The sequence below is a fragment of the Barbatula barbatula genome (genome assembly GCF_947034865.1).
Source record: "Barbatula barbatula genome assembly, chromosome: 12".
NCBI classification, from domain to species: Eukaryota; Metazoa; Chordata; class Actinopteri; order Cypriniformes; family Nemacheilidae; genus Barbatula; species Barbatula barbatula.
The window spans coordinates 5313469-5339903 of record NC_136775.1 but is presented as its reverse complement, the minus strand read 5'-3'; the positions used below and the strand labels follow the sequence as shown (position 1 = coordinate 5339903).

General features: G+C 38.3%; 1 protein-coding gene across 1 annotated transcript; it reads left to right on the top strand.

The window, feature by feature from the left end:
- Positions 1 to 12492: 12492 nt before the first annotated feature.
- On the top strand, positions 12493 to 22185 carry cenpw (centromere protein W). Its single transcript, XM_079470418.1, has 3 exons — positions 12493 to 12713; positions 19300 to 19413; positions 21472 to 22185. Exons 1-3 carry the CDS (start codon positions 12627 to 12629, stop codon positions 21496 to 21498), a joined length of 228 nt encoding a protein of 75 aa, XP_079326544.1. The 5' UTR covers positions 12493 to 12626; the 3' UTR covers positions 21499 to 22185.
- The last annotated feature ends 4250 nt before the right edge of the window (positions 22186 to 26435 follow it).

Genomic DNA, 26435 nt, shown 5'->3' with positions numbered 1-26435 from the left:
GTTGCTTGGTTGCCACCATCATGGTTATGAAAAGACCCAATTGAACATCATGATCTAGTGTGCTGTTCACACTTTACGAAGTGTCCCTTCAAAGAACGACATCACAAGCTTTTTACGAACTATGCCATCGAGGGACATCATCACAGACTTTTCCATTTTTATTTCCTCCAGAAAATGATTCAATGGTCCAGGTTTATTGATTTTGGCTTCCTTGTAATGAACGTTTCCTCATTTGTAGAACCGTCAGGTCCAGGTTTCCATTTTCCAAACAGTTCGTTGCTAGTTATTGGTTCGCAGTAACTCAGTTCTCTGATCTTTTCCAAATGCCATTACAATGATGAAAAGGGAAATTATAACTGGTTTGGTGAATAGATTGAACAGAAAATATTACCAGTCAACTGTAAAAAATAATCAGTAGTCGCTCTTTCAACAGTTTTCTTGGCTTGCAAAGAAAGAGGAAATTCAGCGAGTGAAGTATGGGAAATTATTTTTATCCACACCTCTGCCGATGCCATTAAACATCAGAGTAATTATTCCAGCGGCAATAAGCTAAATTCTTTCTGAGAGCTGAAGAATGAATGCGCCTTCACCTGATTTACTGAGTGTTGATGTGCCTTTATAACACACTTAGCACCTCATCATGCTTCCCCACATGCGGCTGTAAAGATCTAGAGGCTGAGCTGACTTTTTGGCACGGTTGGGGAACGCAACTCTTAAAAAGTAACTTTACCGTTACATCAATGGAGGTAGATAATACTGGGCTCAATGCGTTAAAACCTTGGTTAGAAGGAATGCCAACAAACGTTGGGTTATAAATGAACCCTTGCTGGTTTGTTTCAACCTGTGGGTTGTTTTAAACCTGTTGGGTCCGATATAAACCATTTTTGCTGGGTTTGTCTCTTTCAGACCTTTTTTCTTTCAAAATAAAACTCAGTTATTGAGCAATAAAATCAATGTTAAAATGTGCATCTTTTACTATAGTTCACAACAGTAAAATTATAATAATGATTTTTATCGAGCTATCGTGCATGATTTTGTTGAAAATTTCAACAAATAAAGATAAGTACGTAAAGTAACCTGCAATTTTATGTTTCAAATAGAGATGAAAAAGAGTCAGAGGTTATGGATTGTAGCTTTAACCACCCAAACCTTCCCATCTTGTGTACATTACAAAGGCTTATGCGAGTATGAACTGACGATATAAATCAAATATGTTAACTTTCACAACTTAATAAACTACCACACATTATTTCTATAAAGCTATCTTGATCCTCTTTACAGGGGAACGTATCAAAGAAATCATCAGAAACTTCATAATCTAGTAAAAACCCAAGACCAAGAAGTCTCATAGTTTGGATCTATTTTTGATGTACTAATAGTATGATCCTGAAGCAAAGAGATCAAAACCAGATTAATATTTCCGAACCACTCCAGAATGTGAACATGCTGTTGGGAAAATAGAAATGGTTCTTCCGAAGGCCATATATCGCAGGTGGCTCATATCTGAAAAGCAACATTATGGCTGATGCAGAAAAAGAAAATGTCACGAGCTCTGGACTGCACACCACACGGCATCGATCGAGATTTACGGATACTTTTATCCAAAGCGACTTACATTTCATTCAAGGCATTCATTTTTCAGTATGTGCGTTCCCTGGGAGTCAAACCCATGATCCAACACAATGCTCAACACATTAAGAAACAGGAACACGATGTCATTGTGTACAGGATGGTGTATTGTGAGTGATGTATACAGTGAAATCTGAAGAATGCGGTTGCACACTATAAAGGGATCAAGCTAAGGGTGTTAAGATTTTTTAATTGACTAAAATAAAATGTTTTACGTGTTAAAAGTAAGGCACAATGAATTACAGTTGTATTTGTATGAAGTAGCAATAACAAAGACTAAACAAATGATTGCTGTAGAAGTATATTATTCATGAATATGACCTTTCTGTAAAAAAATAGAATTCCACATGATCGACTGAATGATTGATTTAATGGCTTAATGCTTGGTGTGGGAACTCTCATATGAAAAAAAAGAAAAGTACTTATGCTCTCATCCCTGCTCTTCAGCAATCTAAGCATCTGTAACCATTTGTCTGTGCTAAATAAAAGAGCCCATCATATCCTTATATCTGCCAGTCACAGCTGAGAGGTAAACCCCTGGGAAGAGCTCTATTGTTTGATTTGACAGCATACAAGAGCTCAGTCTTTAGAGCTGCAGCTGTTGGCCCGAGCGGACGGGAGTGAGCTTACGGTCTGCAGGTACGTGGAGGTGAGCAATGACAGGCTTTTTAAGCCTCTCCTTTGATGTTTCGCCCCCCTCTGGGAGCTAAAAGGGTAACGTGAGCCGCCAGAGAGCACAATGAGTCTCTCACCTGCACCCTTTGAAGATCCAAGCACGCCTAGAACATCTCCATCAGAGTATCCACAGACGTTTATGGCCCTTTTTTCTTTCTTTTTTTGTTTTGAGTGGCTGTTTGTTTCTCATCGGCTCCTGTTCAGGATGAGGCCGGTGGCAGCTCGCCTCTGCGGTCCCATCAGCATCAATCGCTCGGCCTCTGTCAGTGAACCTTGAGGGTGACCAATTCTATAGGTAGAGTCTCTTTCCAGGAAGGTTTCTCACGACTTACCACTAAAATGTTCTTGCTTCCCAAAATATACTTTGCCTTGCAGCCTTTACTCACCGTACAGTTGTTCCAAACACATTTTGGTTGAACACAAAGAAAGATATCGGGAAGAATGTTAGACATTTCTGGGGCACCATTGACTACCGTAGTAGGAAAATCTTTAGTTTTTTTGTTCTGTTGAACATAAAAGAGGATAATTTGAGGAATTTGGGAAAGCAAACAGTTCTGGGGCACCATTGACTACCATTTAATTAAAAATTGTACAATTTCTACTTGGTAGTCAATGATGTCTCAAAACTGTCAGATGCTAAAATGTTTCTAAATATCTTCCTTTGTGTTTAAAGGAAACAGAAATGTGTAAGTTTGGAACAACTAGAGGTTGAGTAAATCATGACAGAATTTTCCTTTTTGGGTGGAGTATCCCTTTAGTCGATGCTTAACCAGTTTTGATGTCATTTCTAGATACACACTAGGCACTGCGACCTACCCAAGGAATGAAGAAAGAAAGCAGTTTAAATAATTTTGTTAAAAAGGTTTCCTGAACACTATAAACATTGTGCACATATGAGCTACTTTGCTATGTTGGGATGGTTTTGGTTTTAAACAGACTTTTTTCTTTCAGTTCAGAGGTTAAACGGTCACCCAAAATAATACATTTTGTTATCAAATTTATTCACCCTCATGTCTTTTAAAACCTGTATGATGGAACACAAAGAAGATATTTTGAGCAATGTCTCAGTGGTTTTGTTTCCATAAAGTGAAAGTCCACACGGGCCAATGTTGTTTAATTATCAACATTGTTCAGAACATCTTCTTTTGTGCTCTGCATAAGAAAGTCATATAGATTTGCAGAGGTTGAATAAATGATCATTTTAAGTGAACTAACCAAAAACGTCTCTCCTGGCCACAGGAGGGAGTTGGAGGGTCAAAATGTTTTCCAGCATCATTTAAACAGCTCATATTAACACCTACTAATGTTTTAGTCTCCAGCACTACAGGCAGACCAGAAGAGCCGGTGTGAATCAAAGTGAATATAGCCAATGGCAACGGTTTATGTGCAGACAGGTGAAAAAGATACCCCTGTAGGTCAGGGCAAGGTCACCAGGCAGAGGACAGATGAGTGACTCTGCATGAGGTAATATCGCAACAACCACACACACCTATTTGGCTTGGCAAAGGGAGCTCTTTGTTTGTGCCGAGAGGCGCTGAGAGCTTCTGTCCCCCTGTGATAGGGTCACAGAGGCCCTTTTCTGAAACAGAATAGGCCATCCACCTGACGACGACCCAGCATCATCAAATATTGATCTATATTTACACTACCGGTCAAAGGTTTGGACACGGTTGACTGAAACGAGGTTTCTTGTGGTCTTTAAAGCTTTTAAAATGCTTAAATGCTTTCAGTTTTGTAGATGATGCTTACACATAATTTTTATACAAAGCTTCTATTATCATGGAAATTGTCTTTAAAGGACTCACATTTAGCAAGCTGTGAAGGAAAACTCCTTTAAAGGTGCTGTGTGTAATTTTTTGGAGGATCTTATTGATAGATATTCAATATACAGTATATATATATATTGTCAGAGGTGTACAAAGACCTTACATAATGTAGCGTTATGTTTTTACCTTAGAATGAGCTATTTCTTTCAACATACACCGCTGGTCCCCTTGCATGGAATTCGCCATTTTCTTTCTACAGTAGCCCCAAACGGACAATCAATTTTTGTTTCCAAAATATCTCCTTTGACAAAAAAGTACAAATGTGACAACCAACATTTTTGGATATGATTCTTGTACATCCTTTTGTTTTATTTTTTTAGTTTTGATGGTTCTACTATTCTGTGCTTGTATTTTTGAATATTTATTTACTGCTGTATAGACCCTAACCCCCTAAACAGACGTTTTCTTATTATATCATCAAGTTCTACACTGTTGCTAAGATGTTGTGATCTATAACTTTCTCTTCACAGCTTCATGAGTCACGGTGAGAGTTCCTATCCTTTATCCATCTGGAATTAATGACCACATTAATCTGGCCTTTCTGTTACTCATCACCCATAATTCCCTGCTGTGTCCTCCGTGACCCTCACCTCGTCTTGTGTATCTCCTCTTCTCATCCTCATCCTCTTTTCCAGCAGCATTCACCTCTGCATGACTCTGGTTCTGGCAGAGAAACAGCTCCTGTCTGTCTGTGCGAGACCTGCCTGAACCAACCCAATACCGGACTTATCCTCGGGATCACCTTTCCCCCACGGGGGAATGGCTCGGTGGAACCGAGCTCTAGGAATCTTGTCTTTTATATTGGGTATGGTACATTCATGAAGCATTGACATTGCCACAGACATTGCATTTTGAATCCTCCCTTTGTGGCATCTTTTCTTAATTTTTATTTTTATATTTTAAAAGTTTGGGATGTCATGAATTGACACATTTGTAACCAACCACAGACTTTAAGATAAGAGAATATGCCTATGCCAACATTGCTGATTGAACTGTTAAATGAATAAATATTAATGTCTGCTATGTTAAAATCAGCTTGAATTGTTGCAAGAAGATGTTTCTTACGTGAAACCCTAAATAAATGTAGTCCCCCTAGCTGACACGGGCTCATCCCCAAACCACAGGGATGTCAGATTCAGTAGCTCTCTAACTCTGAAAAACTGCTAACATCTGCTTAATTTCACCTCCCTGTGGTAGGATAAATTACAGAAAGGGAGGATTTATTAGCCATGTTGATTTAAACCCATTGCCGATCACTGTTTTGCATCCTCTTGTGCGCTGGAGGCATATTTAGGAACAACGTCCAAGGCGTCTGCTACGATCTCTGGAGTCTTGTGGTCAAAGAAGACGTGATTCACTGCAATGGTAACATGTCAGATGAGGAAGTACCCAAAGACAGCAGAAACAGAGGGGGTCTACAGGCATGAGAAGCATCTAGCTCTGTACACTCATATGTTCACAGACTGAGGTCAGTGAACCTGAGAGTAAAACAAACTGTTAAGCTAACAGAGGGCGCCGTGCATCACTGCACATGCATTTTTGTCAGGGGAAGATCTCAGGGCTCACACAGACCGGTGGTTAGGGCTTTTTTCAAACATGTTTTATTAAAGTCAAAGAGGCCACATTTACTCTGTCAACTCGTCGCGATTGTTTCAAAGACATCTGGCACATGGTGGTTCTCGTTCAATGTGTGTACATTGGAAAAAACGCTCATGAAAAGTGCAGGTGATGTACAAATAACTAATAACTAAACTAAAATATAGATATAGAGACGTATATAGATGTGCCTATATTGCTAACATGTTGAAGCTGTCCTTCTGAAACCTGGTATCTCCCTATTTTATGGTATTTTTGTTTTTTATTGTTTGTCATGGGGTTTTGCAAATATCTAACCAATAGCAAGTATTAAAAAGTGCTTGTCAACTTTGACCACATGGTATTTAAGCGTTTTATTTATCCATTTCTTGAAAAACCTGCAAAATGATTAATAAGTTGAGTGGTCAGGTACAGTTTCAAGGGAAATGCCAGTTTGACATCAACTTACGAATACAAAAACACATACAGTGGTCATTATGTGTTATAATTCCTTTCTCGTACACCCTTGCTGTAAAAGACCTGTAAAATATACTCTATTTATATGAAGAAACCAAGCAGTTTAGAACCATTTGCTATCTTTTATATACTAAATGGTTTCTAGGTAAACATGTGCTTATGTCTGAATATAAATGTCAAATATCGGATATCTCACAATGAATCTGTGATCAATTTGATATGCTCATTAACAACAGGTCATTTGAGTTTAGGTGCATTTTGTGTATGTGTGTGTGTCAGCGTGTGTGTTCCCACCCTCTTTGCCCCCTCACCCTATTGCCCTGTGGTTAATTGGATTCAGACAGGGGTTGCTGTTAGGAGGAAAGAGTGTGGCTGCGTTGTTATCTTCCTCAGCGCTGCCCCCTCAGTTCAGCCAGAATAAGCGCTCTTACACAAGATCCTCTAACATGGCACAGCCAACTGAACACACACACACACACACACACACACAGGCACGCACCTTCTAAAAAAGAAGCCCAGCTCATAAACATTTACAGGAACTCTTCCTTGTCCTGGGAGTTCAGTGACGACCGGCGAGCAAATTTTGTGGATATTTGTGGATGTGCATTGCACAGGGGTGGTAACTCAAGCACGGACAGTTTTATATAGTTGAGTACAGCCCGAAAACATGCCGTAAATCTGTTTTATTTGCTGTTTGCTCTGATCACACCTCTCTTGACCCTTGACCTCCTTGGCTTGACAGATATTGCAGTGCTTTGTGTTTTCTGGCCTTTTTATGTTTCCTTCTTTCAAAAGCAGAGACCCTGTGATTTAAGGTGGTAAATACTTTTTTCTCTTACAGAATTTATGAAATATTTAAGTTGAAAATGTACCTTTTAACGTATTATTTTAAAATAATTGGAATGGGGCTCCTTGCACAGAAGGAAGATCAAAACGTAAGTTTGACCCCACATGAGGGTCCGTAGATCATGATAAAATATCCATTTCTCTCTGAACTGTTTTTTTAAACGAGAATTTAAACCGACAGGTACATTACTCCAGCTACACAATCCGTCAGAGTACACTACGTGATGAAAAACTCTGCAGTCGTGCTGTACTCACAGACACTGGTGGGAGCTCATGATGTTCTGATAAGACAGCGAGTTCCTCGGAATATCCACTGTGTCTCTGACATCAAGGAATGCCATCAGATAACATACCATATTAAGTCAGACAGGAGCGTAAGTCATACACTGCGTGAAAAGAAAGAGCGAGTGAGAGAGGATGTGTGAGTGGTCAATAGGACCACAAACCTCCTCGTGTTCATCTTCAGCATCTCTGGCTTGAATTCAATTCATCTTTGTTTCATTCTGTGAACTACTACCAATATTTTCCCCAAATTTCAAATAAAAACTTTGTTTGTATTTGCATTTAGTTGCAGAAGAAATAGGTAAAAATAACGGTGCTCTGTATTTTCAATACTTTCTTTCAGACCTCAAATACGACAAAGAAAATAAGTTCGTATTCACTTTTATGCATAATATTTGTACATGTTTTTAGGAAACGTTCAAAATTATTTGTATTATGTGATAACCTTGATTTTATCATAGTTTCCATGTGGCTTGTCATGCTGTCAGCCTTTCATATTGATATTGGATACTCTATTCCTGAGGTTTCAAATTAAACAGACACTGGACTGAAATGGCCACAATAGATCTTGAAATGCTGGTTTAATGAACACTTGGATTGGTCTCTTAATTTTTCCACGGCTACAGATCTACTGGATATCCACTATCCACAAATTTGTGTTATTTTTCAATCCAAATACTTGTGTTGTGATAAGTGGTCCTTTAATGCACAACCTCTCTCTTACGTATCATAATAAATGCAGTGTGTTTCAGTGTCTCCTGCTAACATGACCTTACTCAGGCCTGCAGTCATTTACCGCACCACAGTGAACATAAACACCATGTGGGAATGCAAACAAACTACCCCTCTCTCTCCTAACTGTTTCCGCTTTCACTCGCGCCCGCTCTCGACAACTCCCTTCCCCAAGTGATTGTGTTTCAAAGGGCCGCTTGGTCACAGCTATCGTGAACTTCTTAAAAATGTCCCTTGAATAAGCACAGACGTGATGGATTGAGTTTGCAATTAGGCTAAGTAATGATTTTAATGGCACAACATTGATGTAAGGAGACAGATGTATGCCAGACTGCTTCAGACAGGAAGTACAGAGCCTGCGGGGGTTGCAGGTATTTTGGTCTTGATCAAAATGTGTTGCTGGCATAACCAGGGGGTCAGCGTTTGGCTGGTTAGCTGATGCGTTTGGCCCCTCTTACTGCATCATTATACGGGCAGAACGCAGATTTCGATTCTGATGGATTTCAGAAATGTATCTGAACCGCATGAGAAGACGAGTTCATGTTAACTATTGTTCCTTTGAAGTTTCACTCCCATCTGAATTCTAGGATGCTTGGATCCCTGTATGATTGATCATATTTGCTAAACAGATTCTGAGGATGCCTTCATAGGCCACCTGTAGAGAGCCCTGTAGGTTTAGTTTTAAAAACATGTGCATGCGATCTGTTGTAGCCACAAATCAAAGATAATGGATTATAAATCTTATGAAATGCATTATCCATTTGGTTTAACTTATCCCTCTATAGTTGTAGTAGCAAAAGGGTGTAGAAAGATAGAATGAGTATTTACAGCATCTGGTTATCAGATTTGATAAAGCAGTTTCATGACCCCCGTTACTGTGGATTCAGATTATAGGTGTTCTAGTTACTTTTTCCTGTTTACCTTTTGTGAAACGTACAAAAACATCTGATTATTTGAAAATGCAATGCTGAAGCCTCTTAACATCACTGACGAGAAAGTGAATAAGTTTATACGAATTCCCATGAGATGTATACCAACATCCAACCTGGTCTCACAGGAATTTCGTGACTATTTTATGACGTTTGTACATTGTGAATTGCACAAAAATGTACGATTACTAGAAAAAAGCATTAGCGAAGCCACGCCCCAAACGTAACTTCACTGGCGCAACAGTAACATCTAAGCAATAGATATACCCACTGGGCACACTCCTATGTAGCATTTTAATACATTTACTTTTTCTGAAGAGCTGAAAAATTTGATGCGCATTAGAAGGTAACTGACCGCTCCAAATATATGGCCTTTGCAGGGCTCTTGATCCATCTGTCCTCATTGCTTGATTTATGAAACGGTGGTATCCACAGAATAATATAAACCTGTGGCCTCTTAAGTGGGTTGGAGTGATTGTAGTGCACATCTAAAAAAGAAATATTTCACTGGGGATGTCTGCGTTTGTGTAGAATTATATCTGTCAGACTTTGAAGCATGTGTCTGGTCCACAGACTCACTTAACAAAGACTGCACTGTGGAGGGGGACACCAGGAGCACCAGTGGAGAGCCCATCATGTCACTGGGTTGCTTTTTTTATGAAGACTAAGTGAATATATATATATATATATATATATATATATATATATATATATTTCAGTTTTTGTTATTTATTTCTCTTTGTTTGTTTGACTAATCTATTTCAAATGGATTGGAAGTGTGGCGTGTACAAAAGTACTCATGTATCCTCTTGGTTAATATGGTCATAACTGCATGCAGTTTGTGTGTAAGAGCGTGTTCCAAAAATCTTTCAACTCACTTATCACTGAGTTTAAAGCATTTTATTAGGCGTGATATAAAGTCATTCTCATGGCATGGCAAGTGTTCACTAAGATATTTGCAGATATTTTCATTCTCAAGGTGAAATCTGATTGTGTGTCCATTTATCCATGTAATTACAGGAATTCTTCTGCTGACAATATCTGATTGTGTATTGTGTTCTGAATATGCTTTGATCCAAAAGGATTCCAGCAATCTGTAAATGAAATCCACATGAAATACCAGAATAAGAACTACCACTAATCAGGCCTTTGAACTGTTAATATGTTTCCTTGTTGTTCCGTAGAAAAGTCCCACAAGTACAAATTGTGCTGTTTAAGTGTTGTTCAGGGGCTAGGGTGAAATAAAAATACATACATGCAATAAACACTTAAAATAAGTGTTCAACCAAATAAGTGTTCTTTTTAAAAAAGAAACCACAAAGCAGTCGTTTCACATCACAATGTAAGTCAAGAAATATCTGAAGCACTGATGAATGAATCAGTCATGCCCATGCATTGAAATCTGATTAAAAAGCCTAATTGAAGATGAAAAGAGAATGAGAGGTGCGAGCTGATACATTTTATAAGTATGTTATTAGTATAAAGCCTGCGGCTTTTCTTTCATTTTAAACTCGGCCAAAGCCCAGAGCAATTAATAGAAACTGTGAAACAAGCTATTAAAATGGACTCAAAGTCCTGGCATGGGTTCAGCTCCATCTTATTTATCAATTTATTTTTAATTTGACAAATGCTTTGCAGCTGTTTTACATTCTTTGTGCCCAGTGGAGAAAAATTACAGCAAGTCGTACACCTAAAACATATGAATGTGACACCTTTTTAATTTATTTCACTCTTATATAATATATTGTGTATTTTGTGTATGATAATACCACTAATATCAATAATATAATACCACTACTTATGTTAGCTTACATACAGTATAACATAGTACTGCTGCTCTTTTGTTTAATGTTTAATTCACAGTTGCGACATTTCAGTTTCATAAGCCTAAATGATTGAAATAATATAACATATAATATAATTTATTTTATTTAAAGATCGGGTCACATGCTATTTCATGCATTCTGACTTCTTTGCACTTTTAAGTATGCAGATGAGTCGGATGTATGACGTGGTATTTCTGGGCTTGATACACAATCGGCGCACATAATGTAAAAAATACGAAGGGATTATTGAGATTTGTATTGTGTGCTCGTGCTGTAGTTCCGTCCCCCCTCCCGCTTTCCTTTTCTGGAAATAATTGCACAGCTGTACCTCTCTTTTATAAATTTGTTCAAACTAAATACTCTTCGAAGATACGACGTATGCAATACTACGGCATAGGTAGGGTACTCAAGATTAATATGAGATTGGCAGAAACTGGGTGTGTGACCCGGTCTTTAAGAATAGTTTATATGACAACAAAGGCAAAAATAGGCATCCAAGAGAAGACATGAAAGGCTCAAAATGTTGAAACTAAACTGAACAACATAGGTAGAATAAAAATAACAAAATAATCAAGAAAGGGGCAGCATAATTGACTCTTCATTTTTTATAGAGCTTTTGAGAAATACTTTAATTAGTTTCTAAATAAAATATATAAAGGGGGGGATTTATTAAATCTATGTTAATGCATAAACCATTTAGCCATTGTTATGATGTTTTCACAAAACAAAGCACTGCAGAGCAGTCTACGGATAGGCTGATTGCTCTCACTACATCCTTGTTGTTTCGAGTCTGACGTCATCGCGCAACTGTGTTTTTTGGCAAGTTTATCAATCATAAGTAGTTTATACGGTTAGCGTTAGGAAAGGCTTGGGGTAAAGGTTTCGTAAGACTTGAAACACCAAGGATTTAGTCAAATTCAACAAGCCACGCCCGCGGATCTGATTCTTTTTTAATTGCAGTTGAAAGAATAACAATAAGTTGTACAAGTAACAGGGGTCAAATGGACATCATCACATGAAGTTAGATAAGATACACAAATTTACAAGATATATCAAAGTATAAAAATAAAATAAATAAATATATATATATATATATATAAAAGGAAAGAAAGGCACTTTTAAAGATAGCTTACAATAGACTAAATTATGTTAAAACTTTTTGAAGCCTTTGAGTTCAACGGATTTGACATATTCTTAAAAGAAGTTAAAAGGGACTTTATATGAGATGAAAACATTCTAAAGTTAGGTTTGCAATGGATGGCTCTGGCTTTATGTAGGTGAAATTTAGCCAGAAGACAAAGCAATAAAACAATGTTCCAGATTAATGTCCTTGGAATGAAAATCTGACACGAAAATAATAGATCCTGTTATTTCTATCATTTCGTTACGGCAAGAAAAAATTAACATGGTAACTTCTGACCAAAAAAATTTGGAGAATGGGCAATGATAAAACAGATCTATAGATTCTTCATCAGAATTACAAAATGAACACATTGAGGTTATATTCTGAGAAACTCTGCTCAAAAATAAATTACAAGGGTAGTATCTATGAACAATTTTGAAATGGAGTTCTTTAATTTGACTCGAGATAAATAGTTTGTGACAAAAGGTCGCGGATTTAGTGAGAGCCTTTTTCTGTTCCTCATCCAGAGAAGGCGTAACCTGTTTAAGCAAGTGCTTGCAGCAACAACCAATGAGCTCTTTAAACGTCATCAAGGCGAGCCGGTAGTAAAACGCGCGATATTTTGAAGAAAACAAACAGCAGCTTTAGCTACTTAAAATCGTTAAATCTGTAAACTCGACTGAAATCAACTCGTTTAAGCTCCGACATGTCCAAGAAAGCACCGAGAGCAACCTTGAAGTTTCACATGAAGAAGAACGCGGATATACGGATTGGAAAAAACGCGGATTTGATGGTGAGATATGATCATGTAACCTTACGCTTAAAGATAAATATAAACGTGCATTGAATGACAGGCAGTTAACTTTCTGTATAACTGTAAATGCTGTTTAACACGTATGCGTTCGTTTTGTAAACAATTTGTTACGTGTAGGTTACGGTGAAGTAGATAGTGTAGTCCTTTTAGTAAATGAGTTTTGTCGCATTGCTGTGATGAAATAGATTTTATGCCCAAACAAAACCAACAAAAGTTCGACATGATGAGACGTTTTGTTCAGAGAACAGGACAAAGATCATTTAAGTTAAATGAGCTCGAGACGTGGAGAGCGTGAGCTGGCATTTCATATCATAAGTTATTAAGTGTTTGTGTGTTTGATGGCACAAAATTGATGTTTTTTGATATTTTACATTATATAAGACAATAAAGTGTATTCGATTGCAGACACCTGAATGTGTAAATGACCTTTTAAAGTTGTCTTTAGTAGATAACTTCATAGGCAATTGAGCCTTTCCACCATTTTTATTGCTGCAAAGCACCCGGGCATTATACATTTCAGCTCAAAAACAGCCGAGACCGACAGAAAAAACCAAAATAATATATAAATGATTAAAACATGTAATACGGGTATCGATAAAACTACCGGAACAATAGAAACTTTTCTTTATAAGCCAAACTGCATTGCAAAATAAACTTTGTCTGATTTTACAGTAGCTCTATCTCGCCTGTAAGCTTTAAGTAAGTTTTTAATGGCAATTTTTGTGGATCTTTCACTAGTACAGTCGTACTGTAAGACGCACACGTTGCAGGATACAGCGAAGTTAATATAATGTGCAACCCGTGTACATTTTCTATTCCTACCCATCCGTTTGCTCTGGAAACCTTTACTAACCACACCGGGATGTACTCCACAAAGCTTGAAGCAAAATGAATTTAAAGGACGTGGCCCATTAGCAGACAGCTGTGTTTACATGAGCGTTTTATTTCATGTTAAGTGGGTGCTGTAAATGTTGTTGCATGCATTATTTGTTCGACGGTGGTGAATGCCACCTCTTTGATTTCTTGATATTGACAGCTTCACATCTCAAGATGAAGAGAGCCGAGATGATTAAAAGAACATGATTATAAATCCTTGTGTTCCAGTTGTACAAGGCTGTTCTTGCTTGTTAAGTTTAGGGGGAAACGTGTCACTGTACTTTGTTGTTTATGCACCGTGAGTGTGTGTGGAGGGTGGGGAAGGCTGTCCGTGCACTAACAGGGTCCTAATTAAAGGTCCATTGCAGCTGGTCTTTCTTTATGGTGACTGGAGGTGGGGATGTAAAAGCAGACTGAAAGGTTCTCCGCTTTACGGGGGTCTAATCCAGCCGTTAAACTAAAAAGAAAACTGCGGGAAAAATGAAAGAAAGGCTCTCGTTACCGTCCTATGAATATGTACCGGTTTGATCTGGTTTCATGTGCTTTTAATAGCAAAATTCCTAATAAGGACCTTCACACATTGAAGCGTTTCCCATCAAACCTAACTGTTATTAAGCGATTTTGGGCTTTCAGATAAAGTTCCATAATTGTAAACCTGTAATTTGAATGTTTTTCTATTCTGAAGGTGTTTGTTTTCCTTACAGAAGTTTAGGTGCAATTTCAGCCTCAATTTGCTTAAATAGGCTGGTAGAGTAGAATCAAAATTGAAAACAGGTTTGTTTAGACACACTACATCAGTTTAGATCGTAAAGCAATGACCGGATTGCTCGATCACTTTGGGGAGGCATTTCTGATCCAGTTTATAGTTTCTGGTAAAGTAGCATAACAATATTTCACTCTGCCACGTTTTCCAGGATACACTAAGATGTTTAAGTTGGCATCAACACGTTACCTATTCCATCTCATATCAATACAGTCCCTCAGCCATGTGTGCCCACTTTCATCCGATATGACTGCTTTTGTAATGATCGGTCTTAAGTACCACAACAGCTTGCGAGATGATCCCAGCTATACCATTTCATTCCTCCTGTTTATACGAACTTCTTGCCCGTCAGGGCAGTGGCTTAAAATGTCGCTTTGTTCTCTCGCTGAACTGAGATAGCCTCTGCCGCATTTGATGGTTGATTGAACATGAAAATAATCTGCTTCATCCCGCATGGAAGCTGTGAAAGTTTCTGTTTTCTTTTTCCAGTTTTTGCTCTGAACCACGGACCTTCTTTTGCCCCCTGAAGGCCATGAGAGCCCTCTTGTATTAAAGCCCTTTTGGAGAAATGTGGGAATTAAGGGTCCGTTTCAGACCTAGGCCTGGAGCCCATGGCATTTTTCACTTTGGGTTTATTACGGTTTCTGCCTGGATTGGTTAATATAATGGCGTGATAGGAGGCTAAGAGTGTTTGACCTGTTCGAAAATGTTTATGTAGGCAGTGATTGGTGCCCATTTTCAGATGTGGATATGTCTGGTGAGGTCACAATTCAATGTAAATATATAGCGCTTCTCACAATGTGCATTGTTCCAAATCAGCTTTACAGGAGAAAATAAGAAAAACAGAAAAGGTGAAACACAGCATAGTGCGTGGTGTTCATACAACAAGCTGGATAGTTCTAGCAAATAATATCTAATAAATGCAGTCTCGAGGACCCCAAACTCCAAAATAGGGAGCACTTATAAGTTGTTCTTTAGGAAATTTCATTTGTAGAAACTGTTAAGGTCTAATTTTGTCTTATTTTGTGAACAGAGGAATGTTATAAGCAGGAAAAATTGTAATGGCAAAGAGTGCAGCTTTAACTTCAAACTGCTGTCATGTGATGTACGATTAGCATTAAAGCTTTGTTATTGATTGATGCTAAGACGACTGTCTAAACTCTGAATACACCGGACCAAATGTGTACTCTGAAATAATATGAACCAACAGAAAAGGTGCATGCCAAGACCATATTAATATATCATATGAAAGAGTAAACATTTGATTGTTTATAGAGTTTAAAGCACAAAAGGGGGGTTGTGTTGGTATGTTATTTTGTTGATTTTAGTTTTCCGCATGTTCACAAAACAGCGTGAAGGTAACTTCTGATAAAAGTTAACTAGAGATTTCCCACATCGTTTGTTCTCGCTTTGACGGATTTGAAATGATCCAGTGGTGTCAAGTAATAGACAGATAAATGACGTTCCCTGAACTTCTCTGTTGTTAGTTTCATTTTAAACGTCTCAAATATTACATTTCTCACTGTGCAGACAAGAAAACAAGACATCTAACACTGACATGGCAAGACATAGCGGTGTTAGAATCCATCCTCAAAGCTTTGCATCCACTCCAGGAGTTTACAGATGTGCTCTGGAGAGGAATATGTTAGTGTCTCCTATCTTCAGCCGGTCCTTGCCTTTTGAGGACGAAGGCTCTCGCTTAAGATCACGAGAACACTGATCTCACAAGGGCAATCAAAGACAGAGTCCTTCAATACCTCAAGAAAACATATGATGACCCAGCCACTCAAGAACTTCTGGATGTTACATCATTCTTAGAGCCTCGCTTCAAAATAAACTATATCAGACAACATCCCAGCCATTAAAGAAAGAACGATGACATATATGGAAGAAGATGCAAGAAAGGTAAGAAAATGACACTTATATGAATAAGTTTGTTGAGCAATAATTTGTCTTTTGAAAATGTAAAACTTAAGAAACTTGCTTATCCTGTTTTTGAATGTTACAGGCGAAAATATTGCGTCTTACAGAGTCACGTGTTTTAGCAGCATCCTCATCTGTGAAAGCAAAGACACTTTGAAGCAATTTCAAGATATCCTCTGTGTCTTCAGAAGAACCTCCTCATTTCCATCATATGGTGGAGGCAGAGCTGAACAGCTACTTATGATGGAGAATCCACTGGCATCAGGTTAACTTTCCAAGGTTGAGCAGGCTCGCTTGTCGATACCGGTGTGTTCCTGCCACAAGCACACCGTCAGAAAGACTCTTTAGTGCGGCAGGCAATATAGTAACATGTCAACCGTCATGCCTCAAACCAGAGGGTGGTTATGCTGCTGTTTTTGTCAAACAATCTTTAAGCATTACCCCGAACAATGTGAAACTAACGCAATCAAAATGTGAAGGTTTTCTTGTGGGGCTTGTGACCTCAAAATTGGTAATGCACTTTACTTTTGCTATCATTGTTTCAACCTTAATGTATGTTATGGTCAGTGGTTTTACTGATGTAGAATTGTTTACAGAGGTCTCTTAAAAGTAATATTTTATTTATGTGTCAATTTCGTTGATTTAACTTTATTAAAAATACTGTAGTTATTTTCTTGATCTCTCATGATGTAGACAAAAACTTTTAAAAATTTCGGCTAAAAAATGTTAATGTGTTCTAAATAAACAGTGACACAGTGTAAGAGTCGCTTGATACTAACCTGGTCTTTCTTTGATGCTGTTAAAACAAATTTGTAGCTCTTTATTGAAATGATAGTAAATCGCAGTTTTGTTTAGAAAAATGTGACTTTCTCCAAATCGTGCAGCCGTACTCTGCAACCGAATCAGGGTTTTTATGCCGTCACATGTTAAGACAGCGGCGCATATGCGGCATTATAGACTTTTCTCATGGTTTTTACAGCGTTTGGAATTGCAACGCAAAATATGCGTTTCAAAAACTGTTTAAAATGCTGTCAAATGCTTGCCTATCGACGCGGACAACGACGCACAAGTATAAAAGAAAACCGGCACGCTGCCCACTTCATAGGTCTGACAACAGAAGTTTAAAAAAGCATCTAGGGGTGCTGTCTTCCTTTGATGTTTTTAAAATGCTATATGAGAAATTTCAATCAGATTTTAAATTCTAGTAGTTCTATTATTCAATATTTGTTGGTCTTCTTTTTCTTATTAAAACATCTATACTTGCCTTTATAATCTGTTCAAATGTAGTATTTTTCTTACACAAAAGAAAGCGTTTGTTAACCTAACACTTCTCTTCGTCTGTAACACACAGTATGAAATGAAGATCCAGAATCCCCTTTTTTACAACACTTTAGAGAGATAAACTCTCTTTTGCTGTCTTTTTTCTCTCAACAGTTGTAATTCAAAGAAAAGCCCCATGCTTCTGCGTGTTAAAGGCACAGACTCTTTAATGCTGCTTTTCTCTGCACCTCTTTGCCTTCGGTAAAGTTTCCATGTGCTTTCCATGTCTGCATGAGGCAGTAGATACGCCTGTGCTCTAATCAGTTCAGCCCGGTTGTTATGTTTTGGCAAAGCCTCTGGCACAGGGATCTCGAAAACACTCTCAACACCAGCTGTTGGACAAGTATTCAGACGCCCCTGAGATGACCCACAATTATGAAAATGAGGTATTAATAGATTTAAATTGCATCCAAATGGCTGTCGTGTAGACGCACAAGGAGCGCTTCCTTGTTTCCCACTGAAATCATTAAGAAAATCTGGATAGGGTTCAGTGGATGCGGGTACTCATTTTATTTGCGTGTATGTGTGCGTTTGAGGCAGAGAATGGTCCTGGACATGATCACAGTACATAGCACAGTTGGGGTAAAGATGGAGGGAAATTATTTATTTGGTTCGTTTCAATGAGTCTGTTTGGGGATTGTGAATGCTCACATGTTCTGCGGTTCAATTCTGGAGCATCTGGGAATGTTTGTATCTTTTGTAATAGTGTGTATGTGTTTCTTGATTGTCCTCCGTGTATAAATGCATACGGCATCGTAAAGTCACTGGTGAACAAGGGGCAACTATGCAGATCCTGGAAAAATCTTTTCAACATTTTCCAGATTCTGCAAGGTGTAAACTTTTGACCACAACTGAATACCGAACACCGCAGTTATAAAGGAAATGAAAAAACAGATTGCATCTGTCAGATACATGAAACACCATTATGCTGTTGCAAGAGAACAAATAAGTCATGGAAAAATAAAATGCTAGTGTAGAACCAATGTACCATAGTGAAACTGTCTAATCTACAGCATGAGCCACGCAAGCAACCCGCACCTGCGCTTTGAACTTGCTTCAAAGACTTAAAACGCGTTTTTGTATTTTTACTTCTGCTGATTTTTTTTAAGCACACCCAATGGGGGTGTTTCAGGAGGAGCCGTTCGGGTCTAGTTTATGTGATCTGTTGTGTCATCATGTAAGCACATGTTGCCTTTTGGGTGGAGTCCAGATCAAGAGGAACATCAGTGGTGGTCATCAACATATGTACACCAAACCGGAGCTCGGCATTGATCTCGGTCCTCTCCAGGTGTTGACCCCTGTTCTGCTGCATCTGACAAAACGCAGACAGACGAAGTGTTGAAAATGAAACAATTTCCCGGTCTAATCCGACAAAGGCTGGGGAATTAAGGGGAAGGCTGTATGATTTATTTTTTGCAAATGCCTTCAACTGTTGTTCTAGTCTTCTTGATTTGCAGCATTTTAAGGCAAATTCACATGGTTGCCCATCACTCTTGTTTTAGATCTGGTTTTAGATTGAGTAGATTGATCGTTTGGTTACAGGGAACCCTTATTGTGTTTGCTATCAATAATAAGCCAACTTAATCTCTGCTAAATTTGACAGTTCTAACATTAGCAGCATCTGATTTGAAGGTCGCTGGTAAGCGCTGGCATCTCATGTTTATTTCTGTTGTGTGTCCACAGGCCCAACTGAATCTTCTGGTTGTCCTACATCGTCTGGCAGAGGAGTCCAGGGTCAAAGCCTTCGAAGAGAAATCAGCAACTATCAAAGTTCATCATGTCAGAGCTGTCGCCAAGGTATCCATGGCAACCACACTTAATAAGATGCTTAAAATGCATTAACAGGCCCATTACAGCCACGGAAAAAATCGTATGTTCATGTAACCAGCATTTCTTGATGTATTGCGGCCATTCCGGTCCAGTGTTTGTTGTATTTCAACATAATCAAACCTCAGGAGTGACAGTCGTCCAAAAGCAATGTGAAAGACTCACAGCATGACAAGACACATAAAAACGTGATAAAAAGCTAGGTTATCACATAAACATTTATTATTAATATGACTTTTTTATTACTTTATAGTGAATATGAACTTGTTTTCTAGTATTTTAGGTCTGAAAAAATACAGACAATTTTTTGATTATCTGCAAATAAATGCAAATAGAAACAATATGGAGAAATATTGTTAGTAGTTTACACAATGAAACAAAAATAATCATTTTACTCAAACACATACCCATTACTAGTAAATTTAGAAAAACTGAAAATCATTTTGAAGTGGTCTCTTAAATATTTCTGCTTCGTATTATTATTATTATATATTATTCCCAAAATGTAGTGTAAGTCCCAAAATGCTACATTTCTCCATCCAATTCTTTAAACATAGAAGAAGAACATTTCAGTTGAACATTTGGTAAATTTATCAAAAGCATATCATATCAACAGCTGGTTAATTGTGTTTATTATCCTTGTAAAATTCTGAAACATCTGTGGTCACTATGGCATTGAACTCAAACAAAATGTACTTCCAACTCCCTTCTTCATACTCAAATTGATTTATTTTAGCCTGAGGTCCAGTTGTGTTGAGGCCACGATGCTTTCATGTAAGGACAGTCGGTACTTCAGATTGGCTGGGTTAGGTTTCAGATGCATATTCATTTTTTCAGGCTACATTGTTCGCAGATGTCACCTGTGGCCACTCTATTGATCTTCTTAACAGTATGTGTTACAGCAATCAATTCAGTCATTAGCGAACGCCACGGCCAAGAGCTACATCAGGAGGGGCAGCTTAACTCTGTCTGCTGTGTTACCAGTTCAGCCCGTTCACAGCATCACTGACCAACAGGAAGAAATCAACAGCAGCATCTGACCTCTACTGAGTCCGAGGTTCCAAAGCAACTTTAAACAACGTGTGGAAGTGCAGGGAATGCGTTTAGGGATTTTGTAAAGTTTTCCATCAATGCGTAAAAGCACGAAAGCCTTGATCTTTATTGCGACGGTAAACCATCAATCTGACAACCCAAAATCTAAATTGGACAGAATGCTAATGATAATACAGTCTATTTTTTAGAAACTAAAAGATCAGATTTTCTATTGAGATGTTATAATATAGTCCCCCTCATTACATCGTCCTCTCAGTTTTACATTAAATTATCACAGTTTTGAAACTCTGTTTACATTCTTGCTGTGACTGAAGTATGTCTTGAAGTAGCTGTGTTGATTAAAGTTGGCGTTTTGAGCCTCAGGTATGTGTTGAGTGAACGTTGTACTATAAATGAAACCCAGCTGAAGCTCCTCTTATTGTTATTTATTTGTCTATTGTTTTGAAGGTCTTTCGTGACTCAAAAAAGGAATTAGATAGCAACTGCACAAGCTCACGTTGCAGCTGAAATCCTCATCTTGCAACCACCTTTATGGTGGATATCTTTCTCTGTAGATGAGCACGGGGCAACGCATCAAATAAGTCAGAAGAACACTGAACAGAGATCCGGACAGTTTTGAGTCATCGCACCGCATTTATTTTCACGAGGGAGGAATGCTTATTTGATTTAGATGTAATTGTGTGCAGAGACGCTTCTTGCACAGATGCAATAGAGCAGCAGGGGCTCTGCTTGTTTCAAATCAAGGAGAACATGTGATGGTCGAACACGTTAGGAATTACATGCTTTATGGAGTTCAGCAGACTGGTTTTGCATGGCCACCTCTGAAAAAAGGGGTGTAATTTAGACCTCTGCTGTGGAAAGAGGGTGTAAAGAGAAATTGGGGTATATCAGAGAAAACTGGCTGTACCCAACCATATTTTACGTAATGTATTTGAACATCTATATAATATGATTGTTCTCTTTGCTTTGTTCCAGAAACTGTTAAAGAGTACACGTGGATAACACCGATTCAGACTGGAACCATGGACTGATGAAGATGAATTTACTTGTTTGTTTTTATGTTTGTAAGTGGTCAGACCTCATAAAACTCCTCTCACAGCTGTTATTGGGGTGTCATCAATGTTCAGTTCATGTTTAAACTTTTGTTCTGTAAATAGTCACAGGAAAGTTTGATGTCAACGTTAGATGATAAACGGTATCGAAGTCAGAAACCAAAAGCATCTTTTCGTAAAAATATTACTTGATGCCTGTTAATAAACAATTTGCAGCACTTAACTTTGGTAACATAGTTGAGTAACCGTACAGAGATTCTTTCCTTGCTCTGTAAAACAACAAGATGTTTGGCCGGCGGCCACCGACAACAGTCGGACCATTATCTGCGCCTGCTCATGAAAGCAGGTTTTAGCTGGAAAGTTCACTCGGATGATGTTACGTTATCCTGTGTTGACTCAGTGTCAAATGCACAGCTTGTAATTAGGTAGAAATGATTCAATTTGAAATCTAAATTCTGTCTAACCTGCTCACGTGAAAATCCTACGCAACCTGTCAAGAACATTTCCGCATCATTTTCCAGCCAAAAATCAAAAGGCAATTTGTGTTAATTGTGACATTATTTTCATGTCGTTGTAGACGCTTGTGAGATGTACTCGCTTTCTGATTTTATTCAATAAAGTTATTTCAATGGAGCTGATCATGTCTTGATGTTTGGGTATAGGCCTGCGCTAATGGTCTAAAAAAGGAAATATCTGTCAGGTTGGGTTACCTTTGTGTGGTCATAATAAACTGGTTGTAGATTGACTTCTTATGGCAGCTTTAAAAAAAGGGGGTATTTAAAAAGGTTATTGGTGGCGATTGACAATCACCAATCATCGATGAGCCCTTACGATTTTACAGCTGGTTGGTAGCAGCCTGTGGTGCGTCATGTCCGGATCCTCCCATTTTATGTCTATTGACTGGTTTCAGGTATGTGCTGTAGCACCTAGTAGTTAGCTAACCGTTTACGTACAAACCATGTGGCACTATCGATTAGTTTGTTGCATCCCAGTCTGTCTTTTCCTCTACGAATGTCCCCTTTGGTTGCTTTACTAGTGGACTTAATGACTGCCCTCCCTTCAGGTGAAAGCTGTTCTTGAATGGTAAACAGAATGCTCGGTTGTAGGGGTTTGACGATTGGCGGGTTGTTTTAGGAATGTATACTCCTTATACTTTAGTCTAGCAGCAAGTTGTTTGAAGGCTGTGTATTCTGGCCTGTGAACTGATTGTGAAGCTCGCCTAGCCTCGATTGGTAAGTTTAGCACGTGGCCTCTAGTGTAAAGTTCTAGCAAATTATATGTAACACTGTGTTTTGTCATTCTTATTTGCTGCAGGATTCTCCCCTTCGTTCTGGGCGATTATTGTTGCAGCTCGGTCGTTTTTCAGCTGTGCGCAACACGAACACTCACATTGAAATTGAGTAGAGCGACTACTGCTGCAGTTGTCCGGATTCTTTGCCTAACCGTGTACTTTATCAATGGCTGTGTAAACAAAAAATTTTTTGCCTCTTCAAAAACAGCTCTTCTTACAGCAACCCGTTTTGGTGCATGTCTCTTTAAATTTTACTAGGTTGATAAATCACTCCGGCTTGAAGTGAATCGCACAAACAAGTAGGTTTTTAATTATGTTTTCTGATAAATTTCCACAAAAAAATGTAATAAATCCGTCTCCTCCGAGGTTGGGATTCTGTGCAGTGACTAGATTGCATGTTGTCCGCGAGCTTTAGCAATGGGTTTACTTACACAGCTGTCGCTTGTGAAAACATCAATGGCGTCAGCGCGGTGGGTGGAATTGTCTAGATTAAGGGGCGGTAACATTTTAACAAGATCTGTTTGGTACGTCACAGCCAGAGCGAAATCTGAACGGCTCGATTTCTCACATTTTTTTAGGGAAAGGCACACCAAAACAGATTTACTGGGTTCTAATTTTTCACGTTTTCTGGGTTGCTAGATGCATCGGGACCCCTTAATTTTTTTTCTTCTTGTCCATTCCAATTAATATAAATTAAACTGCAGTTGGGTTGTTTTGATTTAAGTAATAACAAAAAAGGCTAACAGCTAACTGACACAATAAAACACGTTAACATAACAAAAAAACATTTGTTTTGAGAAATCTGTTATTGCAAATAAACTCTTTATTAACTATATAAAATAACTTCTCTCAACTGCTTTGTTCGAGAGCATTGTATTTTCCACCAAGTTGGGCACATAGGATTGTGGGATGTTGTAGACACCAATGCATACGTCAACACATGCATTCAAGAATTTACCTTATAGTAATATCTCTGTGTTTCAGATGCACCCAGTGACACCACAGGTGTTAATCAGTTTTTGTTTCTCCGTGCGTATCATGTTTTAATGTCTTGTTTGTGTGGGACCAAAGGGCTTGACCCCAGGACCACAGGAAAGTAAATGTTTAGATCTCACTTTGCTTGTGTATCCCACCGATAGTCACGTGATCCGGGAGAGGCCCTTTTCTAATCCCCTGTCAGAATTAATTGGCCTGCCAGGGATTGATCAGCACGGCGTTTACGCTTTGCTTACAACAGTCTGTCCTGGCTCTTCCTCAGAAGAGAAAACTGTTGATAACACGTTCCCGAAGGTCTTGAATGTTCTTCAGGGCTCTGACTCCATAACCTCTGTTATCTTCATTTTGCATGTGTGTTTTCTTTGTTGTACATAACAGGAACAGCTTTGTTTTACCTCTACTTTTCGTCATGGCTGTTTGGGGTATTTGCGAATCTTCTCCAAGAGCAATCTGAGGGAACAGCATTCGTGATCGGCCTGTCATGCATAACCAGAAGAGGGGAACACTGCTGAGAATTCACGATAAAGGAGTTGATTAGTGTCATACACAATTTACACTAAATGCTAACCTTTTGAAAAGGGTACATTTCTCTGGATGTTCTTGAAGATGGATACCACCTCTGTAAATACACCTTTTGGCCTTTATGGACATTTCCCACAGTCCCCGTTGATCTTGTTTAACTTCAGGGTGTGAAACGCTGCTCGCACATTAAAGACGCATAACTTCAGTTGTCATGTATTTGCAGGAATGCTGGCTAGATGTAAGCCGATACGTGTCAGGGGTTTCCAATTTTCTTAAATGACTGCGTTATAAATGGTTATTAAGGATCTACTTAAATGACATTTCAAATGATCCATAAGCTGTTTTCAAATAATTATGGGTATAAGGTGACACGAGTGCATTATGTCTCAATTTGAATTGCAGTCACACTTATACTTTACCACAGACGGGGGAGAGTGCAGAAGCTCAGTCTAAACCATTTCTGTGCGTTTCCACTGAAGAAAAGAAAAATGAGCTCCTCACCGGACCATTAAACCTGCTGGTGTCAACACCAGTTACCGCTCACGTCAATAGCCGGGGGTGGTACAATGTTCTCACCGCATAACGTTTTTAGTACATCTTTGGCTAGACTCAATTGTAATGGAACTGAACTAGTTTCGTTTTATGATGTCCGTGATGGGCATTCCATCCACTTTATTTTCTTAATCTGTCTAAAAATGTATTTGCAAAATTATATTTTTCAAAAATCATGTTTTTATGTTATCATGTATTTATTGTGTTTTATTGTGTAAGTTATTATGGCTTAAGGCAAAACAGACCAACTGCAGTTTGATTGATATTAATTGGAATGCACAATTACAAAAACATGATTTTGGAAAAATGCAAAAAACTGAGTTATATAATTTTGGAACCAAACTCTTCAAATACACCCTCAAAAAAGATGTTCAATAGAACAAAAAAATGAAACAAAATTTTTTCCTGTGGTAGTCAAGGATGTGTTTTCACTTTCTTTAATTGTTCCATTTTTTACTCTGCAGTCTTTTTTTAGCTTTATTTTTAAAATGTTTATATTTACTATTGTAGTGCTGTCAACATGAATGCGATATCTGATAACGTTTATATGAAAAAAAGTTTACAAAACTAACAGGGACACCTAACCGTAAGTTTGTACTGTATTTGTTAACATTAGGAAATGTATAGCTAATATGAACTAATGATGAACAGTGCTGTTTTTTGCATTTATAAGGCTTTGCTAATGTTAAAGTCAATAAAATAGTTCATTTTAGTCATCAGTGAGAATTAGGGATGTAACAAGATCAATATCTCACTGTGTGATTATACCCTGGTATAAAGTCCACGCTGCGATATTTATTGCAATATTTAAAATGACAAGAGGTGGGTCAAATGACCTAAAAATCCCTTTTATAAAATATAATAATTGCACCAGATGGACTTTACCAAAGGGGTATTATTTCTTCTAACATTCTCTATATTGAGACAATTTAGCTATTGCGATAACGCTATCGACAATATTGTAACATACCTTGTAAGTATTCAAATAAACATGAACTTACATTTATAAATGCTGTAGTATTCAAAGTCATCAACTATTTTTTATTCTTTCATTTAGTTTAATAGCACTGCTCAAGAGATCCTCAAAGAAACATCCTATACAGTCATATATTTTATTCTCAAAATTTCCATTACTTATAAAAGAGTACTTCACACTATTAATTTGTTTTTTGCAAACCTCAGGATTCTGTGACTCATGCAGGGCTGAGCTAATGGAACTCATCCTGTCATGGCAATGGGTTCTGGTGCTCCTGTGCAGTAGGTCCTTCTGCTTACTCACTCCAAAACCAAGCGCCTTCTTACGTCCATACAATGAGTATGACGGTGGTGCCGTTGCCCTAGAAGCTGTCCCAATGCTGTATTGCACGGTCTGTGGTGAGTATTCCATGTTCTCAGCTGCTTATGTTATCCAGCGGATTGCTCTGACCCTTGCAGTTATAAAGCCCTGCGAAGAGATGAAAACCTCCAAGCCTTGTGATGTCATGCCAGGTGTTCGTGTGTCAGTGGGTGCCAAGTATAGGTTAGTC

Excerpts from the sequence above, each read along its gene's own strand:
- cenpw (XM_079470418.1), top strand. The coding sequence starts at position 12,627 with ATGTCCAAGAAAGCACCGAGAGCAACCTTGAAGTTTCACATGAAGAAG. Across the intron at positions 12,714-19,299 it reads GAAAAAACGCGGATTTGATG|GCCCAACTGAATCTTCTGGT; the intron begins GTGAGATATGAT and ends GTGTGTCCACAG. Across the intron at positions 19,414-21,471 it reads ATGTCAGAGCTGTCGCCAAG|AAACTGTTAAAGAGTACACG; the intron begins GTATCCATGGCA and ends GCTTTGTTCCAG.